Source organism: Ochotona curzoniae, unplaced genomic scaffold (assembly GCF_017591425.1).
Source record: "Ochotona curzoniae isolate NIBS_2020 unplaced genomic scaffold, NIBS_Ocur_1.0 contig_1014, whole genome shotgun sequence".
Taxonomy (NCBI): domain Eukaryota; kingdom Metazoa; phylum Chordata; class Mammalia; order Lagomorpha; family Ochotonidae; genus Ochotona; species Ochotona curzoniae.
In genome coordinates, this window is record NW_024464920.1 from 1,568,972 (window position 1) to 1,588,651 (window position 19,680).

At 50.9% G+C, this 19,680-nt stretch overlaps 1 protein-coding gene across 2 annotated transcripts in view; it reads right to left on the reverse strand.

Moving 5' to 3' along the window:
* Positions 1–11,080: 11,080 nt before the first annotated feature.
* The window catches only part of CERS5 (ceramide synthase 5), a 29,978-nt gene continuing 21,378 nt past the window's right edge, over positions 11,081–19,680 (reverse strand). The window contains exons 5-10 of one of the 2 annotated variants that reach the window (XM_040978967.1): positions 19,626–19,676; positions 18,866–18,958; positions 15,119–15,247; positions 14,932–15,038; positions 13,801–13,957; positions 11,081–11,932 (exon numbers count right to left, since the gene is read on the reverse strand). In XM_040978967.1, the coding sequence (XP_040834901.1) occupies positions 11,783–11,932; positions 13,801–13,957; positions 14,932–15,038; positions 15,119–15,247; positions 18,866–18,958; positions 19,626–19,676 (687 nt within the window). In that variant the 3' untranslated portion in view covers positions 11,081–11,782. The other variant, XM_040978960.1, reaches the window with a different exon arrangement.

Consider the following 19,680-nt stretch of genomic DNA (forward strand, 5'->3'; position numbering starts at 1 on the left):
TAGCTAAAACAATTTTGAAAATGAACAAATATGTTGTGCTTATGAGATATCAAGACATAGTGAACAGTTCTCACCTTAAGTGCAGGCAAATAGATTAATGTATAGAAGAATGAATGCAGAAAGAAATCAATGTATATATGAGAAATGGGAATATTTATTAGTAGGTCACGTCACTGAATCACAGGGGAAAAACAGGGCTGGAATAAATTCAGAACTGAACTCATTTAAGGAGATGTATGTGGGAGCTGGCATTGTGGTATAGCAAGTTAAGCCTCAGCCTGTGATGCAGGAGTCTCACAGGAGTGCTGGTTTGAGTCTCGGTTGCTCCACCTCAAATCCAGCTCCCTGCTAATGCACCTTGGGCAGCAGTGGGAGATGGCCCACATCTTGGGTCCCTGTCACCCGTGACGGAGACAGGATGGAATTCTAGGATCCTGGCTGTCGTCTGGCTCAGCTCTGACCATTGTGACTCTTTGGGGAGTGGATCAGCAGGTGGAGGACCTCTCTCTCTCTTGACCTTTGGGGGATGGCATGGTGGTTTCTCAAACCACTTAGAAGTACACACTTAGGTTCTCAAACTCACAAAGAGGGCAGGTCGAGAACTTAAGGCCATCCACAAGGCCAGGCATTCAAGCTTCCTTGCTTTCTATTTATTATCATTATTATTATTATAAAATATTATACTTTGGAGGTGCAGACAGCTGAATGGGATGAAGGGAGAAGGGAGACTTGGCAGGCCTTCAGGTTTCCCCCGGCCTGGAGGTACGTTCAGCCAGGCCGCGTGGTTCCCTGGGAGAGGGCCTGGGCCACCCGGTGACACACTCCGGGTTTGGGGTGTGGATTTGCAGGGGGAAAGGGTGATTGCACAGGTGGTGGTGATTGCTGGCCTTGGGGTTCATGGCCAGGTGAGGAATTACTGCTGAGGCACTTCCATGGAGAAGGCCACTGTACAGGTATGTAAGAGGCACTGAGACCAAATGGTTTCGAAGGGGGAACTCGAGGGCCTTTAACGGTCAGGCTGAAACACAAGCACACGTGGGAGACCTGAGCTGGGGTAGTTAGCATCAACCATCATCAAGCATCACTCACTGGAACACGCTAAAGTTAAGGCTGGGGCTTACCGGTGAGAGAAGGAACAGGGGACGGGTGATATTAAGATGGGCCATGATGGGGCCCGGCGGCGTGGCCTAGCAGCTAAAGTCTTCACCTTGAACGCGCCGGGATCCCATATAGGCACCTGTTCTAATCCCGGCAGCTCCACTTCCCATCCAGCTCCCTGCTTGCTTGTGGCCCAGGAAAGCAGTCGAGGATGGCCCAGAGCACTGGGACCCTGCACCTGCATGGGAGACCTGGAAGAGATTCCTGGCTCCTGGCTTTGGATCGGCATAGCATCGGCCATTGCGCTCACTTGGGGAGTGAGTCATTGGACAGAAGATCTTCCTCTCTGTCTCTCCTCCTCTCTGTATATCTGACTTTCCAATAAATTAAAAAAAAGATGGGCCATGATGATAGCTAGCACGTGGGAGAATCGGGTTTGGTAGCAGAATCCGTCGAGCAGATATGTGGAACTGCAGGCCCCGTTTGCTTGTCCAAAAGCTGTGGATAGGAGCAGGACTGGCTGCGGAGCTAAGGGGACGTCCCAGCTGGGTTGTGGTTTTTGCTGGTGAGGACAAGCTGGGCTGGACATGGCTGTAGCCTCCATCAAAGTAGATGTGGACTGGGTCTGGGGATCAGCAGACCAGGCTAGACTTTAGCACCCACTGGTGCTTGTGAGAGCCAGGGTGGGTGTAGAACGGGCTGGGCTAGTCTTGACTCCCACTGAACCACGTGAAAGCTGTGTCTGGGTGCAGACTAGGTATTGCTGGGCTGCGACACCCAACAGTAAGAGCCAGAATGGGTGTGGGCCGGTTAAGCAAGGTCACTGTTCCTGCCAGGACAGGAGGTAGATTAAGTCAACCTAGGCCAACGACACACTGGCGTGTGCGAGAACTGCCGCTGGGAGGAGGCCTGATAGAGGATCTTGGGAAACTCCTTCATTGGGACGCAGCCCCTGCAGGCAAGGAGCAGCCCAAACCATGCCATGTTACAGTACCCGCCGGCAGACATGTGGGCCAGGTCTGGGTACAGACCAGTCTGGGCCCATTGATAACATCCACTGGCAGATATAAGAACCAGGACAGGGTGTGGGAGGAGCCAGGTCAGACCACAACACCAGCCAGTTCACATTAGGGCCAGGTCAGGGATCAGGCTGGGCTGGGCTAGGCTGCAGCACCCAGCAGGAGCTGGAATTGGGGGCAGACTAGACTGAGCCAGGCTGCACAATACAACAGTGGGTGCTGAGGTGAGGTGAGCCATGCCAGCCCGAGGTGAGTGGGTGTCGGATTCATGAGCCCCAGGAGTTGGGGCTGTGGTGGGGATTGTGTTGCCTGGCCTGGGGCCTGGGGCCTGCCTGGCAAGCTGAGTGCCAGGTTCCTGAGCCCCAGGGGTAGGGGATCCGGTGAGGTTCGGGTTGCCTGGACCTGGTCCTTGGGCCCATCTGGAAAGTGGCTGCCAGGTTCATGGAGCCTGGGGGTGAGTGATCTGGTGGGGCTTGGGCCACCTGGCTTGGGTCCTTGGAACTACCTGTGAGGTGGGTGCTGGGTTTGTGAGTTCCGGGGTGGGGAATCCAGTGAGGCTTGGGACACCTGACCTGGGTCCTTGGGCTCACCTGCAAGAATATGTCCTCCTCAGTGAAAAAGGTGGAATAATGGACATAGACTCTGATGCACATGGAGAATATGGCAGCCCATTTGGTACCATAGCAGAAAAAGGAGAACGGAGCAAATTGGACAACTACCCCAGCCAAATGATGACAGAAAAATGTGGATGAATGGAGACTTGAGGTTGACTGTGGCAGCCAAAGGACATTAGGAGGGTTGTATCATCCTTGGATTAGCGAAACTGACAGCATTTCAGAACTATCCAGGGCCTGATGCAGTAGCCTAGTGGATAAAGTCCTCGCCTTGAACGCACTGGGATCCCATATGGGCACTGGTTGGTATCCCGGCAGCTCCACTTCCCATCCAGCTCTCTGCTTGTGGCTGGGAAAGCTGTCAAGGACGGCCCAAAGCGTTGGGATGGTGCACCCATGTGGGAGACCTGGAATTGGCTCTGGGCTCCTGGCTATGGATCAGCTCAGCTCCGGCCATTGCAGCCACTTGGGGAGTGTATCAATGGATGGAAGATCTTTTTCTCTGCCTCTCCTCTTCTTTGACTTTCCAATAAAAATAAAATAAATCTTGAAATTGTGAACAGGAAAAAATTGTATATAAAAAGGAACTATTTAAACCCCTTGGGCAGAACCCTCAGAACATGCACACACTGGGACCCTGGCGGATACTGGGTGGTGTTTCCTCACCCCTGGGTACTGGACATTTGGAAAGCCAGGTGTGACTTCTCCCTTTATCTCTCTGCTTCCTCCAGAAACAAGAAGAAATAGCGCATTTGTAAATTTGATTTCACCCATTTATCCCTTACCCTTGATGCTTCCCACCCCGATCAACCATGTAATTATCCTGAAAACAAAGTATACTTTGAAAAATTTAACAAATTTATTTGAGAGGCAGAGGGAGAAACAGATTGAGAGAGAGCGCCTGTGTGCAAGCTCACTCTACAATGGCTTGTCTAAGGCCACTGTATGTGCAGGCAAGTGAGGGGGCTGAGACTGGAGGGGGACTGGAGATATTTAAGGGTCAGGCTGAAGCAGCAGCCCACATGGGAGACCTGCGCTGGGGCAGTTATCATTGACCACTGCCAAATAGCACTCACCGGCTCGCACTAAAGCTAGAGCTGGGAATCTGGCAGGTCTAGATCACAGTACCTGCTAGTGGAGTTGGGACAGGGAACAGGTAATGTTTGGCTGGGCCATGACACTAACTAGCACATGAGAGAATCAGATCTGGGGGCAGAATCTGTGAGGTGTATGTGAACCCGCCCCTGTGGAACTGCAGTATTTGCTGCTTTGTTCAAGAGCTGGGGGTGGTGAAGGGCTGAACTGGGCATAACCATGAACCCTCTCACATGCATGGGTACTGGGATTGGGAATGGGCTGGGCTGATCCAGGCTGCAGCACCTGCAGGCACACTCAAGAATCGAGTGTGGTGTGGGACAAGCTGGGCTGCATCATCCACCAGCTCACAGAGACAGAGGGGATGGACTATGCCAGGTAATGGCCTAGTATCCACTGGCATGTGTGAGATCTGGGCCTGGTGGGGGAACGTGGGAAGTTCCCCTGGTGGGCTTAACTCCCACTGGTGAACATGTGACTCAGACCTGGGTGTTGGTCAGGCCGGGCAGGGTAGCTCCTCCTGTTGGTAAGTGCATGGTTTAATTCTTGAGGAGGGCAGACTTGCCAGGGCAAGGCCAACCTTAGCTCACCTGCAAGTGGAGGAGTCAGGCTGGAATGTGAGTCATGCCAGGCTAGGCTATCACACCTACCAGTTTACACAAATCAGGGATGGGTGCCAACTTGGCAGCACTAGGCTTCAGCACCCACCAGCAAGTAGGGATTGGGGGCAGGTCAGGCCAGGCCAGGTTGCAACATCTGATGGCAAAGGCCAAGATGGAGGGTGGGCTATGCCGAGCTGAGTCAGAGCAACCACTAGCATGCATAGGAACTGTGGCTGGGAACAGGCCTGGTTGGAGAGCTTAGGGAATCCCCCGCCCCCTCATTGGGTTGTATTCCCACTGGTGAGATTGAAAGCCAGAATGGGGGCAGTGGTCTGGGATGGACATGACTGCAGTATCCCTCATCATGGGTGTGGACTGGGTCTGGGGAGTACTGAACTGGGCTAGATTCTAGCATCCACTGGCGCTGATGAGACGGTGAGTGTAGAACGGGCTGGTATAGGTCTCGTCTCCTGCTGAGCCACATGAGACCTATATCTGGGAGGATACAGTACCTAACACAGGCAAGACTAGGTTGGGGGGTGGTCCAAGCGTGGTAGGGGAGCTGTGGGGATTCCTCTGCTGGGCCACTGCTCCTGTTGGTGAACATGATTAGGACTGGGGCAGACCAGGCTGGGCTGGGCTACAGCATCTGTTGGCCTGCATGTGATTTGGGTTAAAGGGCGAGCCAGGCTGGGCTAACCAACTGTATCTATTGGTGCAGACAGAAACCAAAGTAATGGCAGGCTGGTTTGGCTTTGCCACAGAATCAGCTGGCAAGTGCTGGGACTGGGGGCAAGTCCTGTTGAGTTAGATTGCAGAACTACCTAGATAGTGCAATATCCAAGGCAGGGAGCGGATCCAGTAGGGACATTGTCAGCACCTCTCTGATGGGCTGCAACTCCTGCTGGTGAGCATGAGAACCAGGACTTGGGGCGGGCCTGGCTAGACAGGTGTTGGCACCTGCTGGCCTGAATGTAGGCTGGTAGGTGGAGTAGGTTGGTTGGTTGGAATTAGGATTCCTCACCTAATTAGTTAAATGTGACGTGGGACAGACTGGAACAGTCCACTGTACATGCTGGCAGGCACAGGAACCAGGGCTAGGGGTCAGCCCAGTGAGAGTTATTGGGGGTTACTCTGACTTGGGCTGGGCCGCAACACCCATTGATTTGCGTAAGACAGGGCTGGAGAGAGATCTCACCCAGCAATTGCATCTACTAATGTTTGTGTAGGCTGATGTAGTTGACAGACCAAGCCAGGCCCTCTACTGGTGGGCACACACGAGTTATGTCTAAGATCACCTGACGAGATTTCTTTGAGGTTCCCTCTGCCCCCAACTAAAGCACTAGACTCAGAACTCCAACCATGGGGAGAGCGACAGGACCTGTGCTCTGACGGAGTATGCGTCAGAACTGGGCTTCCTCAGTGGCTCAGGTGGAGTAGCAGCACACCCAGATGGACATGGAGGACTTGGCAGCCCACCGGATCCTGCAGAGGACATGCGGTACTTTAGCACAGGAAGGAGGGCCGAACAAATTGTTCAACTACCCCAGACAAGGGTTGACAGTGAATATCAGTGAAATGGAGACGCTAAGGTGGACTGTGTCAGCCAATGGACCCTGGAAGGATTTCCTCATCCTTGGCCTGGCGAGATGGACAGCATGTCAGAACTGTGGAAACCACTGGAGTGGAACCCTCAGCACATGCTCGACGCCGGGGACTCTGGGATGACGTCAGGTGGCTGTTCCCCATCTCCAGGGACTGAGAAGGTTGAGAAGCTGGGTGTGACTTCTCCCCTTCTCTGCCCAGATACAGGAAGAAGGAAGAGAAAATGTGGAAACAATGGCCTCTCCCACTGTCCCCTAGTCCTTGATCCTTCCCATTCTAATCAACTATGTAAACATCATTTAAAAAGCATTCAAATATGGCGTGCTGGGTCCAACCTGGGTGCAGGTTCATCAGTCCAGGCTTCCCAGTGAATGCCAGGAGCCTTGACAACTACTTGAACCCCCTCCGTTGCCTTTTGGGGTCTGGACTGGCAAGCAACTGCAGTAGGCACTCGAGCTGGAAAACTCAGGTACTGCAATGCGGGACAAAGGCATCCTAAGCAGCTTCCGGATTGCTAGGCCAAAGTCTGCCCTGCAGTCCTGGCTCCCACTGCTGGAATGAAAGCCTTTTGGTGAGGACGCCCTCATTTCTGCAGTAATTGAATCAGCTGTTCTGCCATCTGCTCTTTGTGCCTTTTTGGGACTCTTCATTACTGGGAACTCGGATAGACATTTTCTCCTAAAACTTTATTTTTATTACAAAGTCACTTATATAGAGAGGAGAGACAGAGAGGAAGATCTTCAGTCCAATGATTCACTCCCCAAGAGGCTGCAACGGCCGGTGCTGAGCCGATCCGAAGCTAGGAGCCAGGAACCTCCAGGTCTCCCACGTGGGTGCAGGGTCCCAAGGTTTTGGGCTGTCCTCGACTGCTTTCCCAGGCCACAAGCAGGGAGCTGGATGGGAAGTGGAGCTGCCGGGATTAGAACCAGTGTCCACATGAGATTCCGGCGCATTCAAGGCAACGACTTTAGCCACTAGGCCACGGCGCCGGGCCCTCAGATAAGACATTTTAAAAATTGTCTTTTCTTTTTTCTTTGTTTAAAAATTTATTTTATTTTTATTGGAAAGGTGGATATACAGAGAAGAGAGACAGAGAGGAAGATCTTCTGTCCGATGATTCACTCCCCAAGTGAGCGCAACGGCCGATGCTGAGCCGATCCGAAGCCAGGAGCCAGGAATCTCTTCCAGGTCTCCCATGCAGGTGCAGGGTCCCAAAGCTTTGGGCCGTCCTTGACTGCTTTCCCAGGCCACAGGCAGGGAGCTGGATGGGAAGTGGAGCTGCCAGGATTAGAACCGGCACCCATATAGGATCCTGGGCATGCAAGGTGAGGACCTTAACCGCTGCACCACCGCGCTGGGCCCAAAAATTGTCTTTTCAACCACCATTTCTGGATGTTTGTCTTAGTCTAAGCCAGAATTTTCATTTGCTCTCATTTCTTTTTTTTTTTTAGATTTATTTTTATTGGAAAGGCAGATCTATAGAGAGGAAAGGTCTTTCCACTGGTTCACTCCCCAAATGGCCAATGGCCAGAGCTGAGCTGATCCAAGCCCAGGAGCCAGGAGCTCTCCCCTGTGGGCGCAGGGTCCCACGGCTTTGGCTCATTCTCTCCTTTTCCAGACTGCAGGGAAGGAGCTGGACAGAAAGCGGAGCATCCAGGACCCAAACTTGGTGCTCATATGGAATCCTAGCCCTAGAAGGGAGAGGATTAGTCTGTTGAGCTATTGCACCAGGCCCTCGTGTCTTCTCTAAACACATTTGCCATTGCTTGTCTGACAAAAGAGGCAGACACACAGAGAACTCTTCTTTCCATCGAGTTTCTCCCCAAATGGCTCTAACAGCTGCAGCTGGGCCAGCATAAAGCTGGGAAGACAGGACTCAACCCAGGTCCTCATGTGGTTGGCAAAAACCCAAATCCTGGGCCATCTCCTGCCTCAGGGATCTGAACCCAGGCACTGATAGCAGTGTGGGCAGCTCAAGTCGCCTCTTCCCTGCTTGTAAAGAAAAATACTTTAAAAAGATGTATTTATTTGAAAGGCAGAGTTCAGAGACAGGGCAAGACAGAGATCTTCCATCCACCGGCTCACTTCCCAAATGGCTGCAGCCGGGCAGGAGCTTCTGGGTCTCGCGGGCGGGTGCAGGGCTGGGTTCTGGAGCCAGGCTCTGCTGTCCCGGGTGCATCAGCAGGGAGCAGGACTGGAAGTGGAGCAGCTCGCACCTCAAGTGCTGCTGTGTGGATGCCGGCGCCACAGGCGGAGGCCTTATCCGACTTCTTTATTTGAAAGGTGGAGAGATGGGGGGGGCTGGGAAGTCGGTGGGTAAGGGACGAGAGATGAGGCAGCAAAGGAACAAGAGAATAAAATCTCCCTGCTGCTGGTTCACTCCCAAACACGCAGCAGCTGAGGCTGGGCCAGCTCAGAGCACCTGGGCGGTCATGCGTCGTCCTCCCGAGGCGCGAATTCTCAGGAAGCTAGAACGGGAGCAGAGCCCGGGCTTGGATGCAGACAGCGCCACTAGACACGGGCAGCCAAAGTGCCTCTATTACCTTTAATGGCCCAGTTTCACTTTCAAGTTTTCTTCACCTCACCAAGAACAATTTAAAATAGCTCTCATTTCATTTCTTTATGATGTTTTACTATTTTTTGAAAAACTTACTGTAATATGAACCCAGTCATGTTCATCCTCATGTTCCCAGCTCCCGTCACAGCGCCTACCACACAGTGGTCACATAATGTCACTGATCTGAAAATATCTCCCTCCATGAATAATGGATCTGAACTCTAAAGAACTTGGATTAAATTCAGAGAACTGGGGAGGGTATCTGGCCTAGAATTTATGATGCTCGCATCCCAAGGGGCATCTTGCTCACTGTGCCAAATGCTTACCCCCCAAATACTTGAGTTTTTTAAAGACTTGCTTGAAAGGCAGTGTTATAGAAAAGACATCTTCCATCTGCTGATCAATTCACTCCCTAAATTGGTCTCAACGGCTGTAGCTGGGCCAAAGCCAGGAGATTCTTGTGGGTCTCCCACGTGGGTGCAGAGGTCCCAGGACGTGAGCGAGCGCCCATGTGGGATGCCAGTGCTACAGGTGGAGGATTAACCTACCACGCCATGGCACCAGCCCCCTTATCTTACTTTGCTGATTTGGGTTTTTCTCAGGCTTGAAAACTTCTTAGGACATCTACAAAACGGATATTATGGTAGTCTTGCTATGCTAAGAACACTGTTAGCTTCTTGCTTGGTACTCAAAACTCCCTACCACCCAAAGTTTCACACCCACTCCAACCATACACTCAGTTCCTTCACAGAACAAGATTCGGTTCCTGGGACTGGTCTTTGCTGGACCCTCACCCATGGGCAGCTGATGGCTGTGTACCTCTGGCTAAATGCTTGACATCTACCCTTCCAGTGGCAGAACAGGTATCGTGGTGGCCAATACAGATCTAGTGACTCAGAACAGTGACAGTGGGGTGGGGTGGGTGTTCTGGGGCTGCCAGTCGGTCCCACTTGGGTCTCCCAGATGCAACATCAGAGCTCCTCATTCAAGTCCTGGCTCCTCCACTTCCAAACCCACTGGCTGGGAGGGGATTTACCTGCTACACCACACTGCTGGTCCCTCATCTTATTGGTTGAAAGTTTGATTTATTTGAAAGTTAGAGAGGAGAGAGCATTTCATTGTGCTGGTTCTATCTTCCCAGATGGCTGCAGCAGCAAGAGTTGGACCAAGAGCTTCTGGTCTCCCACTTAAGCCATCTTCCACTGCTTCTCCAAGCCTGTTAGAAGGGAGCTGGATCAGAAGTGAAGCTGGGATGCCGGCGTGCTAAGTGGCAGCTTTACCCACTATGCCTCAATGCTGACGAGCCTTGGGAAAGTTATCCCATTTTTTGGCTCATCTGCATCGTGTGTGTTTAATACAGTGCCCGACATGTGCTAAGAGTCACAGGCTAGCTATTATACCACTTGGTTGTACTGTTTGATTAACTAGGCCAACTAACTAATACTCTATTAACAAAGGCAGTTCTATAAAATTTCAAAAAGCAAAGTAAGCATTTTGTCTGATGTTTAAAAGCCTTTCGACTCATAGCCACAATTCTTCTATTTAATAAGAGGGCATGCTGAGAGACTAAATGCACAACATATCTTTTAGTCTTGATGAGCTCTGACCAAATGACTACTTAGAACTTAATTTTCCTATCCCTGTAGTAAGCGAGTCTTTTTACAATCCAGTCTCTCGGGCGCGGTGCAGTAGCCTAGTGGATAAAGTCCTCGCCTTGCACATGCTGGAATCTCATATGGACACCAATTCTAATCCCGGCAGCCCCACTTCCCATCCAGCTCTCTGCTTGTGGCCTGGGAAAGCAGTCGAGGACAGCCCAAAGCCTTGGGACTCTGCACTTGCATGGGAGATAGGAGGAAGTTCCTGGCTCCTGGCTTTGGATCAGCGCAGCACCGGCCGTTGTGGCCACTTGGGAAGTGAATCAGTGAATGGAAGATCTTCCTCTCTGTCCCTCCTCCTCTCTGTATATCCGACTTTGCAATAAAAATAATCTTAAGGGCCCGGCACGGTGGCGCAGTGGTTAAGGTCCTCGCCTTGCATGCCCAGGATCCCATGTGGGAGCCAGTTCTATCCCGGCAGCCCTGCTTCCCTTCCAGCTCCCTGCCTGTGGCCCAGGAAAGCAGTCGAGGACGGCCCAAAACTTTGGGACCCAATACCCACGTGGGAGACCCGGAAGAGGCTCCTGGCTTCGGATCGGCATAGTATCGGCCCGTTGCGCTCACTCGGGGAGTGAATCATCTGACGGAAGATCTTCCTCTCTGTCTCTCTTCTCTGTATATCTGCCTTTCCAATAAAAATAAAAAAATAAATCTTTAAAAAAAAAATAATCTTAAAAAAAAATGACGACGACGGTGGTAAAATGGGCATAGTGCACTTCAAAAAATGTAGCTCTCCTCACCCCATCCCCCAAAGGTAGAATTTGGTGTTCAGTGCTTTTGAATCAGACCAGAAAAAATTGTGGGGGCAAAATTACTGAATAGGCCACATGAGGAGGGTTGAAGCACTTTTAATCAGGACGAGTAAACATCAGCATCCAACCAAGAGCGGCCCCCTGACGGCTGCTGTCCTGCGCCCTCAGCTCCCCTCTCCACCCTCCCCGCGTACCGTTGAGTAAAGAGCAGGGAGCTGGTGGCCGTCCCTGTCAGCATCAGCTGGTAGGGAGGGGATGTGGCTGGAGGCTGCAGCAGTCCTGGCTGTCCACCCATGGCTCTCTGTTTCTACACAACTTCATCAATGCAAGAGATTCCAGCTCCAAGAGAAGAACAGTGCAGAAACCGGGGGGCTGAACTTGACGGCTCCATTCTGGCGGTCCAGAGGCTCTCAAGAGCCCAGGGCAGCGAGGGAGGACAGTCCCGGCAGCACAATTTCAGAGGTGGTCAGAGGACCAGGTGAGGCCTAGTGGCCCCAGTCCCAAACTGTGTCAACTCAGACGATCTCTCTCTCTCTCTCTCTCACACACACACACATACACACGCGCGCGCACACACAGAGCAAATAACATTATTTAAGGACCTGAAGGCTATTAAATACAAAATGGCAGACATTTAAAAAAAAAAGTGAAAATATTTGCCTGTTTGATTCTCCTCAGTGCCTTGCAGTCCCACAGGAGTGGAGATGTGGGGAGGCCCCAACAGCGTGGGCTGCTGGTGGCCTACCTAGTCCACGTGTGCTCAAGCACCCATACCAGCCACTTTACTCTTCGGCCCAGTGGCTGCCTCCCATGTGACCGTTCACACAGTTGGCCCCGTTGCTGGAGCTGCTGCCACAGGGGCCCTTTGTGCACGTGGCCACATCTTCCTCTTCTGAGCTGCTCTCCACATCACTGCGGTCATCCTTGGACACCTGCGTGGCACGGAACCAAAGGCAGGGAAGTGAGAAAGGTCAGGCTCCCAGAGCCACCGCCTGAGCAGAGTCCCCAGTCTGGCCCTCTTCCTGGCGACACCTGGCTGCACTCGTGTTCTGGAGCTTCGCCTGAGTTCCGTCTTTCTCTTTATTCTATCTAATCCTGTAGCAGAGCACCTTTCCTTCAGAGCTCTGAGCGCTGCCATCATTCCCTTAGTCACGGCTGACAGTTAACCAGAGAACCACCCATGACGGTCCTGTTGCCTCCGTCTTGTGTGCCGTGGACGCTGCACTTATGCAGCTTGGCTATCCTGGGTTTTGTTCTCCTCAAACCTGATCCATGGGAGCTTTAGCAGAAGTCTCCATTACTTCTGGCCTCGGGCCTTATTATTTCATGACACCACAGCCAAATCTTCTCTCCTTTCCCTGTCTAGGTCACCTGACACTTAGCTGCCCCGAGGGCAGGCGGTTGCTGGAGAGGACGCCATTCCCACTTTGTCACCCACAAACCTGCACATCTGACAGTGAGCTTTTGTGTTTTGCATTTTCAGGTGAAGAGTTTGAGAAAGAATAATGTTTTCTAAAACAAAATGTCCTGCAAATGAAAAAATGACTTTAAAGTCTCATGGGTCATAAATGTGAGGAGGAAAAACCCTGTGAGTCTAGTACTAGACTTCTGACCTCTGAACTCGTGGATCATAAATCTATAATTAAAATCAGGACCAAAAAGTAAGGGAGAGAAAGGAGTGAAGAGGAGCAGAGCTACAGATGCTGTTGCCCAGAAGGTGGCCATTTATTCTGGATCATTCCCATAATCAACAGTTTATTATTACAGGCTGTGGACGTCTGATCCCAGACTAACTTGGTCACCTGATGATTAGGACATTTCCACCAGGGGGCACAATGTCTCTGGATAGGAGGGGAAAGGACCTGGCGAGCTGGGCTGTAGTCACAGCCCCACAGCTCAGGAGAGAGGAGCTCGGAGACAAACACAGGGGCACAGAATGGAGAACAGGAAGAGAACCGCTTCCCCCAGCACTAGAAGCACAGATACACTTACATGCAAGAGATGGGACTGTCCAACTCCCAGCAGGCATAGAAAAAAGGAAGGAGGTGAGAAAAGAGTGGAGAGTACAGAGTCGGGGTCTAATCCTTCCTGGACAGGCCACCTGGTCAGGAAAGAAAGACACGCAGTCGCTATAGCAAGGTGCATCAGTGCACTGAGCCACCTACCATGACAGCACAGAAGAGCACACATACCCAGGCCACTCCACCCACTGTTCCTCCCACTCAGGATTCTGTATTCCTGAAGGCTCAAACTGCTGGGCTAATCTGTCCCCACCACTTGAGAAACGCAATACTGAGTTTCCTAATGAAATTTAACAATGGCATCACTGAGCCTGCAGACTTTTATATTAAACACGTAAGACCCCTGCCTTATACAAGAGAGGCGGGGAGGCAGGCACACAGCTGACCGCCTTCCCAGCACCCCCTCCTAAGCACTCCAGCAGTCTGATGTTTCTATCTTGGTGCTCTGCCTGTGATCTCCTTTGGAAAAGGCCGCTTGGGCTGAGAAAGAATGTGCAACCCTTCGAAGATGGTAGCTGAGGGGCAGGAAATGGGGGAAGCCTTCTCTCAACTCCAAAGCCCACTTGCTCTTCACCTGCAGTCAGTCTTAAGGGACAGGAAGACGATGGATCCTTCCCCTTGCAACATTCACAAACATTGCAGGGTAAGCACTCTGGAGCCCTGGGCTTTATGCTAGGCTTGCCTGTCCACGTGGGAATCACAAGGCCAGACAGCAAGACAGCCTGTTGGCTAACGCACATCTCCCCACACAGCCCAAAGAAACCATCCTGCCTTCTCACCTTTCCTCGGATAAAGGCTTTGAAAGCAATTCGTGCAATTAGGTAGGACCAGACGATATGCAGAACCTGTAGGACCAGGAGCAGGCCATTGAAGAGCCACCAGGAAGGATAGGGTCCAATCATCTCCCAGCTCTCAAAGAGGGTCGTGTTCAGAATCCTGGAAGAGAAGTCAAGTGTCAGATTCCAAGGTTAAAGCTGGGCACACAGGAACGAGGTGGCACTCCCTGGGAGAAAGGGACTTGTGTGCGCCTTTCCCATACCTTCAATCAGTTGGATTTCAGGGTTATTTATCCACAGTGAGAAAGCATGAAGAAAGGAGAGAGACTGTGGGGTTTTCTATTTTTAAGAGCACAGGAGCTACAACTCTTATGACAGTCACACTGTCAGTCACTTCCAATAGGCAGTTTCAGATCTAGTATATGCAAGACAGTAGTAGCAGATTCTCTGAGACTAAGCAGAGTCTGCACCCCAAAGGGTCACTGACTGCAGCATGAACTGCTGGCTGTAGAACTGTGTGTCACAGTGGGCAGCCGCTCTTTACAACATCTGTGGCCCATCTTGGAGCAGTGAGTTTGAGTTTTGAGTTCTGGCTACACTGCTTCTGATCCAATTCCAAGCTCATGTACCTGGGAAGGCAGCAGAAGATGGCCCACGTCCTTGGATCCCTACCATCCACATGGGGACCAGGATGGAATTCCAGGTTCCTGGCTTTGGCCTGGCCCAGCCCTGACTGTCAGGGCCATTTGGGGACAAAGCCAACAGATGGAAGATCTCTGTCAATTTGCTTTCATCATCATCATTATCTTCATCATCATCCGTGTATGTGTTGGTCAGGGTGAAAAAATGGGTATACAGCAAGAACATCATGAGCGAAAAGAGCCTAAGTATTTTGTAATCAGTGCAAAAGGCAAAGGGAGGACTCAGAAAAGGAGCACTGTCCCTCAGAAAGGAGTCAGGAAAGCCAAAAGCCAATGAACTGCTCTCCTGAGCTGGGAGCCTCGTGGAAGGCGGCGGAGGTCCTGGGCGAGTTCTACAAAGGGCTGACTTAGGCCAAGGAAGCAGTAGGACAATAGGGCTCCCCGTTTCCTGTTCACCACATACCTAACACAGCTCCAAAGGCATGCCACCTACCAGACTGGATAGATTGCTAGACGAGTGACCACAAAAACAGCACCGAAGATCACGAAGAGGGTGTCACACAGTCGCTGATACTTGGCATAATTTGCTAGCTTAGCTGCCTGTGAAAAGGAAGAGGACTGAGTTGGGACGAGGGTCAGTTCTCACAAGGGAAGAAGCGGATACAAAGTTGGAGTCTTACCTCCAGCAAGAAGTCTGAGGCATCATGCAGACACATGACCAGGGTTCCCACCCGGACCATGTTGTTGATGTAGGAGAAGGTGATAAGCCCAATAGTCGCCAAATGATGCACAAACATAAGCAGGAAGTCCTAAGAAGGAAAGGCACTGCATGAGCTAAGGGCAAAGCTGTGGCAATGCCAGCTAGGCCAGCTTCTTGCATTACTCTGAGGGTCTGACCACTACCCCTCACAGGGTCCACTTTGATTACGTTCTCCCTGAAGGAGCCGCCTGGCATTTAAGCCAGCATCCCTCCAGTGACTGACCCAGTCTGTGCTACTACACCTGAAGCATACAGCAGAGCCATTTTCTTTGATCACTGCGGAATCTGTCGAGCACGCATGCTGAGCTGACACCTGGGAGAAATCTCCCAGGCGGTGCTGGGACACACAAAGCTTACACGTCCCTGAGATTCTAAAGCTTTCTGGCTCTAATGGAAGACATTTAAACTGAAGGGATCCAAGAGAAAGGAAATGTCTGTAAAGGAGCAATGCTAAACTTTTCCACAAAGTTCCAGATAAATGCTTTTTAGTTAAACGCTCCATCTTATTGCAAAGCACTTCCTGCTTTCAGATTTTTTTTGAAAGATTTATTTTTTTCAATCTTAAAGGCAGGTGTACAGACAGAAGGAGAGACAGAGAGGAAGACCTTCCATCTGTTGATTCACTCCCCAAGTGGCTGCAACAGCCAGAGCTGAAATGATCTGAAACCAGGAGCCTGGAGCTTCCTCCAGGTCTCCCACGTGGGTACAGGGTCCCAAGGCCTTGGACTGACCTTGACTGCTTTCCCAGGCCACAGGCAGGGAGCTGGATGGGAAGCAGGGCCACTAGGATTAGAATTGGTGCCCCACCAGCTGGAATTGGGGGTGGACCGGGCCAGGCTAGGCTAGGCTACAGCACCCACTAGCAAATGCTGAAGTGAGGTGGGCCAATCCAGACTGGGCCGCAGCACCCAGCTAGTAGGAACCAGGGAGAGATGGAGTAAAACCGGTAGGGGGAATGTGGAGGGCCCCCTTGTTGGAACACCTCGCCTACTGGAAAGCATGAGTTGGGATGGGGGCAGACCAGATCAGGCAGGGCTACAATACTTTGTGGGCCTCATGTGAGCCAGATCAGGGAAGAGCCAGGCTTGGTTGACTGTCCCTACTGCTACAAACATAAAGCAGAATGGGTGAGGGTTGGTTGGGCTTTGCCACAGCATCAGATAGCAGATGCTGGCACCAGTGGCTAATCTGTCAAGTTGGGGGCAGGGGTGGCTGGATAGAACGGCAACCACCAGCATGTGTGTGGGTTGGATAGTCAGGCTCGTTGGGTTGAACTAGGCTTCAATGCCCATTGACAGGTATGAGAGTTGAATGGGATGTGGGACAGACTGGCCAAGTCTGTGGTACATATGGGCAAACGCAGGAACCAGGGCAGAGGGCAGGCCTGGTGGGGGTTATTGTGGTCACTCTGACTAGACTACAGCTCCAGCTGGTTTATGCGAGGACTGAGTGTGTGCTGGGCAGAACCAGGCTGGACTGCAACACCCATTGGTTCCAGTGGAAGACAGGGCTGGAAGCAGAACCAACCCAGCAATTGCAACCACCAGCTGATTGGGGCAATGGACTGTGCTGGGCCCTGTGCTTGCAAGTACACACAAGAACCTGGTCTGGGAACACCTCAGACAAAGTTTCTTTGGGGATCTCCCAAATCGAACTGCTGGACTCAAAACCCTAACCATGAAGAGAAGTGCAGGTTCCTTGGTCTGCCAAGGAATGCGAGTGCCAGAGCCAAGCCTCCTCAGAGCTCAGACAGAGCAGTGGACAGCATATCCAGGTGCACATGGAGGATATGGCAGTCCATCAGAACCTGCAGAGGACACCTGGCACCACAACAGAGGACAGAACAAATCAGCCAACTACCCCAGCCAAATGTTGGCAGTGAAAAACTGGGCAAACAGAGACTCTAAGGTGGACTGTGTCAGTCAGTGGATTCTGGAGAGATTTCATTGTGCTTGGAATGGCAAGACTGGCAGCAATTCCTAACTACTGAACTATCGAAACCACCTGAGCAGTGCCCTCGGAGCATGCTCCACATCCGGGACCTGGGATGGGTGGGAGACTGGGTGGGGCTTCTTCCCTTTATCTCCCCGTTTGCCCCGGATACAGAAAAAAAAGTGTAGAAACAATGGTCTCACCCACTTTCCTGTAGTCCTTGACCCTTTATGACCTAATTAACTATGTAAAGATTGTCAAAAAAAAAAAAGAGCTGGTGCCCATGTGAGATCCCAGTGCATGCAAGATGAGGACTTAAGCAGCTAAGCTACTGCGCCGGACCCTCTGCTTTTAGATTTAAGGCTCCAAGTATGTTTTGGGTTCAAATGCTAAGGTCAGATCTGGAAAAACCTATAGATACTCGAGTTATCAGAGATATCTGTTGAATACTTCTGAGCCTTGTGAGGGGCAGAAGGTGAGAGAAAGTAGGTGACAAGTCTGTGCTCTCCATGTATATATCACGGTATTAATAATGTTCTAGATCTTTACTGATGATCTTACAAGTATACAGTCTGCTACGTTTTAAAATTTATACATGCATTTCAAACTTTTTTATATGACATGTAGTAAAACAAAATCTTAATAACAAGATGTGTGTTCCCTGACTTCGACAATGAGAGGTGTCAGAACCCCTTATCCAATTTCTTTAATGCTAACAGTCCCCCCCGAGGTCATCGGGAGCTAGTGACAGGTCAGGGTTAGTGTCTGCAGCTGCCTCAGGTGTGGACTGTTAGTGTCAGCACGTGGCGGTGAGTGGAGGGGGAGTTCCAGACTCTACAGAACTGTACCATAAAATTCAAAAATTAAAAATTTAAAAAAAAGGAAAAAGTAGAGATTCTGCCCTTTATGTCTAGTTACAGAAAATTCAAATCATTTTGAGGTGCCGACATTTGCAGTGCAAACGTTAAGCCACTGCCTGTGAGAATGGCGTCTCATATGAGCGCTGGTTTGAGTCCTGGTGGGCCCACTTCTGACCCAGCTTCCTGGTAACACGTCTGGGAAAGCAGCAGAAGGGAGACCTGGGTGCCCTCAGCTCCAGGCTGGCATATCCCTGGCTGGCATAGCCATTCAGGGAGTGAGCCAGTAGATCAACCATGGACGGATCTGTCTCCCTCCCTCCCTCCTACAGCTCTGTAACTTTGCATTTCAAAGAAGTAACTACATTTTAAAAATTACTTATAACTAATTGCATGGGCAAGTCAATTCACTTCTTTGTTTCTGAAACAAATTGTAAGATCCCTTCCAGCTGACATTCTTTGAGTAAGTGAAATAAATGAAAAGGATGGTGAAAAAGACACATGTGTCTGTCACCCAGTGTCACACAAACACCAGATGCAACTTTTGAAGAATCAGGACTTTTTTTTAGAATCAGGCCTTGATATCCAAGTCTTAGCTCATTTTCTGAGCTCTGGACACGGCAGAGCCTTGAGGAGCTCGCAGCACAAGCAGCATACCTCTCTGCCGGCTAACGCCCTCACCCTGGGCAGCCTTCACTGTGACACAGACTTGATCATTGAGTGAGCTTCCTTGCTGGGGACACTGTCCAATCCCAACAGTCCTCCCCTCCCACACCTATCTCCCTCCCGGTGGGCTCGTCAGCGAGGACACCTGTCGCAATGGCTGCTAGAGAGGAGGATGCAGAAAGTTGAGGCGCTGAGGGAATTCAGGTCCTTACCTTTCTTTTAATGTCTATAAACTGAGAGAACATAAGAGACCAATAGAAGGCCAGTTCCATGACATAATAGTAGTAAAGTCCATTTGAAAGAGGCTGGAAGAGAGAAAACAGTAGTTACAGCTGAAGGCACCTTCCATCAACAACACTTCCTCCACCTTGCAGGACCAGCACCTCCCCGGTCAGATATCTCTCCTCCCCAGCACTTCCCAAGAGCTCAGGGATTTTGGAAAGTGTGAAGATTGTCAGTATCTTTCCTCTGCTCCCACACACCCTCTTAGGATTCATCTCTAGCAGATGAGTTACGGTTATTTCACATTAGAGCACAATCCATCAATACATCTAGTTAGTGCTTTTCAAACAATTAAATACACTCAGGCCTTGCTTCCCCATTGCTCGACAGTTCTTTCACATTTGTCTGGAACAGGTTAGAACCGAGATGCACTTAAGAGAAGGCTAAATTGGCACTGATATATAAACAGGACACCCTGCCAGAAAGTACCTCATTACATGCAGGGGAACTACTTTTGTTCCCAGCCCTAATGGGGAACTTGCAACAAAAAGCTCCCTGGATTTCACTGCTATGGTACCCTGGACATACCTGGGGGAATGCCATCTGTCCTTGGCTGGCAAAACATTCTACCCACCCCACTCTGTACACATATGCAGGGAAATAAAATAATTTTGGTGCAAAAACTTTTGAAATCCATGCATTGGATTTTTAAACATGTAGTTTCCATGAACTCCACAGCTCAGATTTTACCTGATATGGATAGCTATGCCAGCACTGCCGGGTGTCCCAGAACCAAGGTGACTAA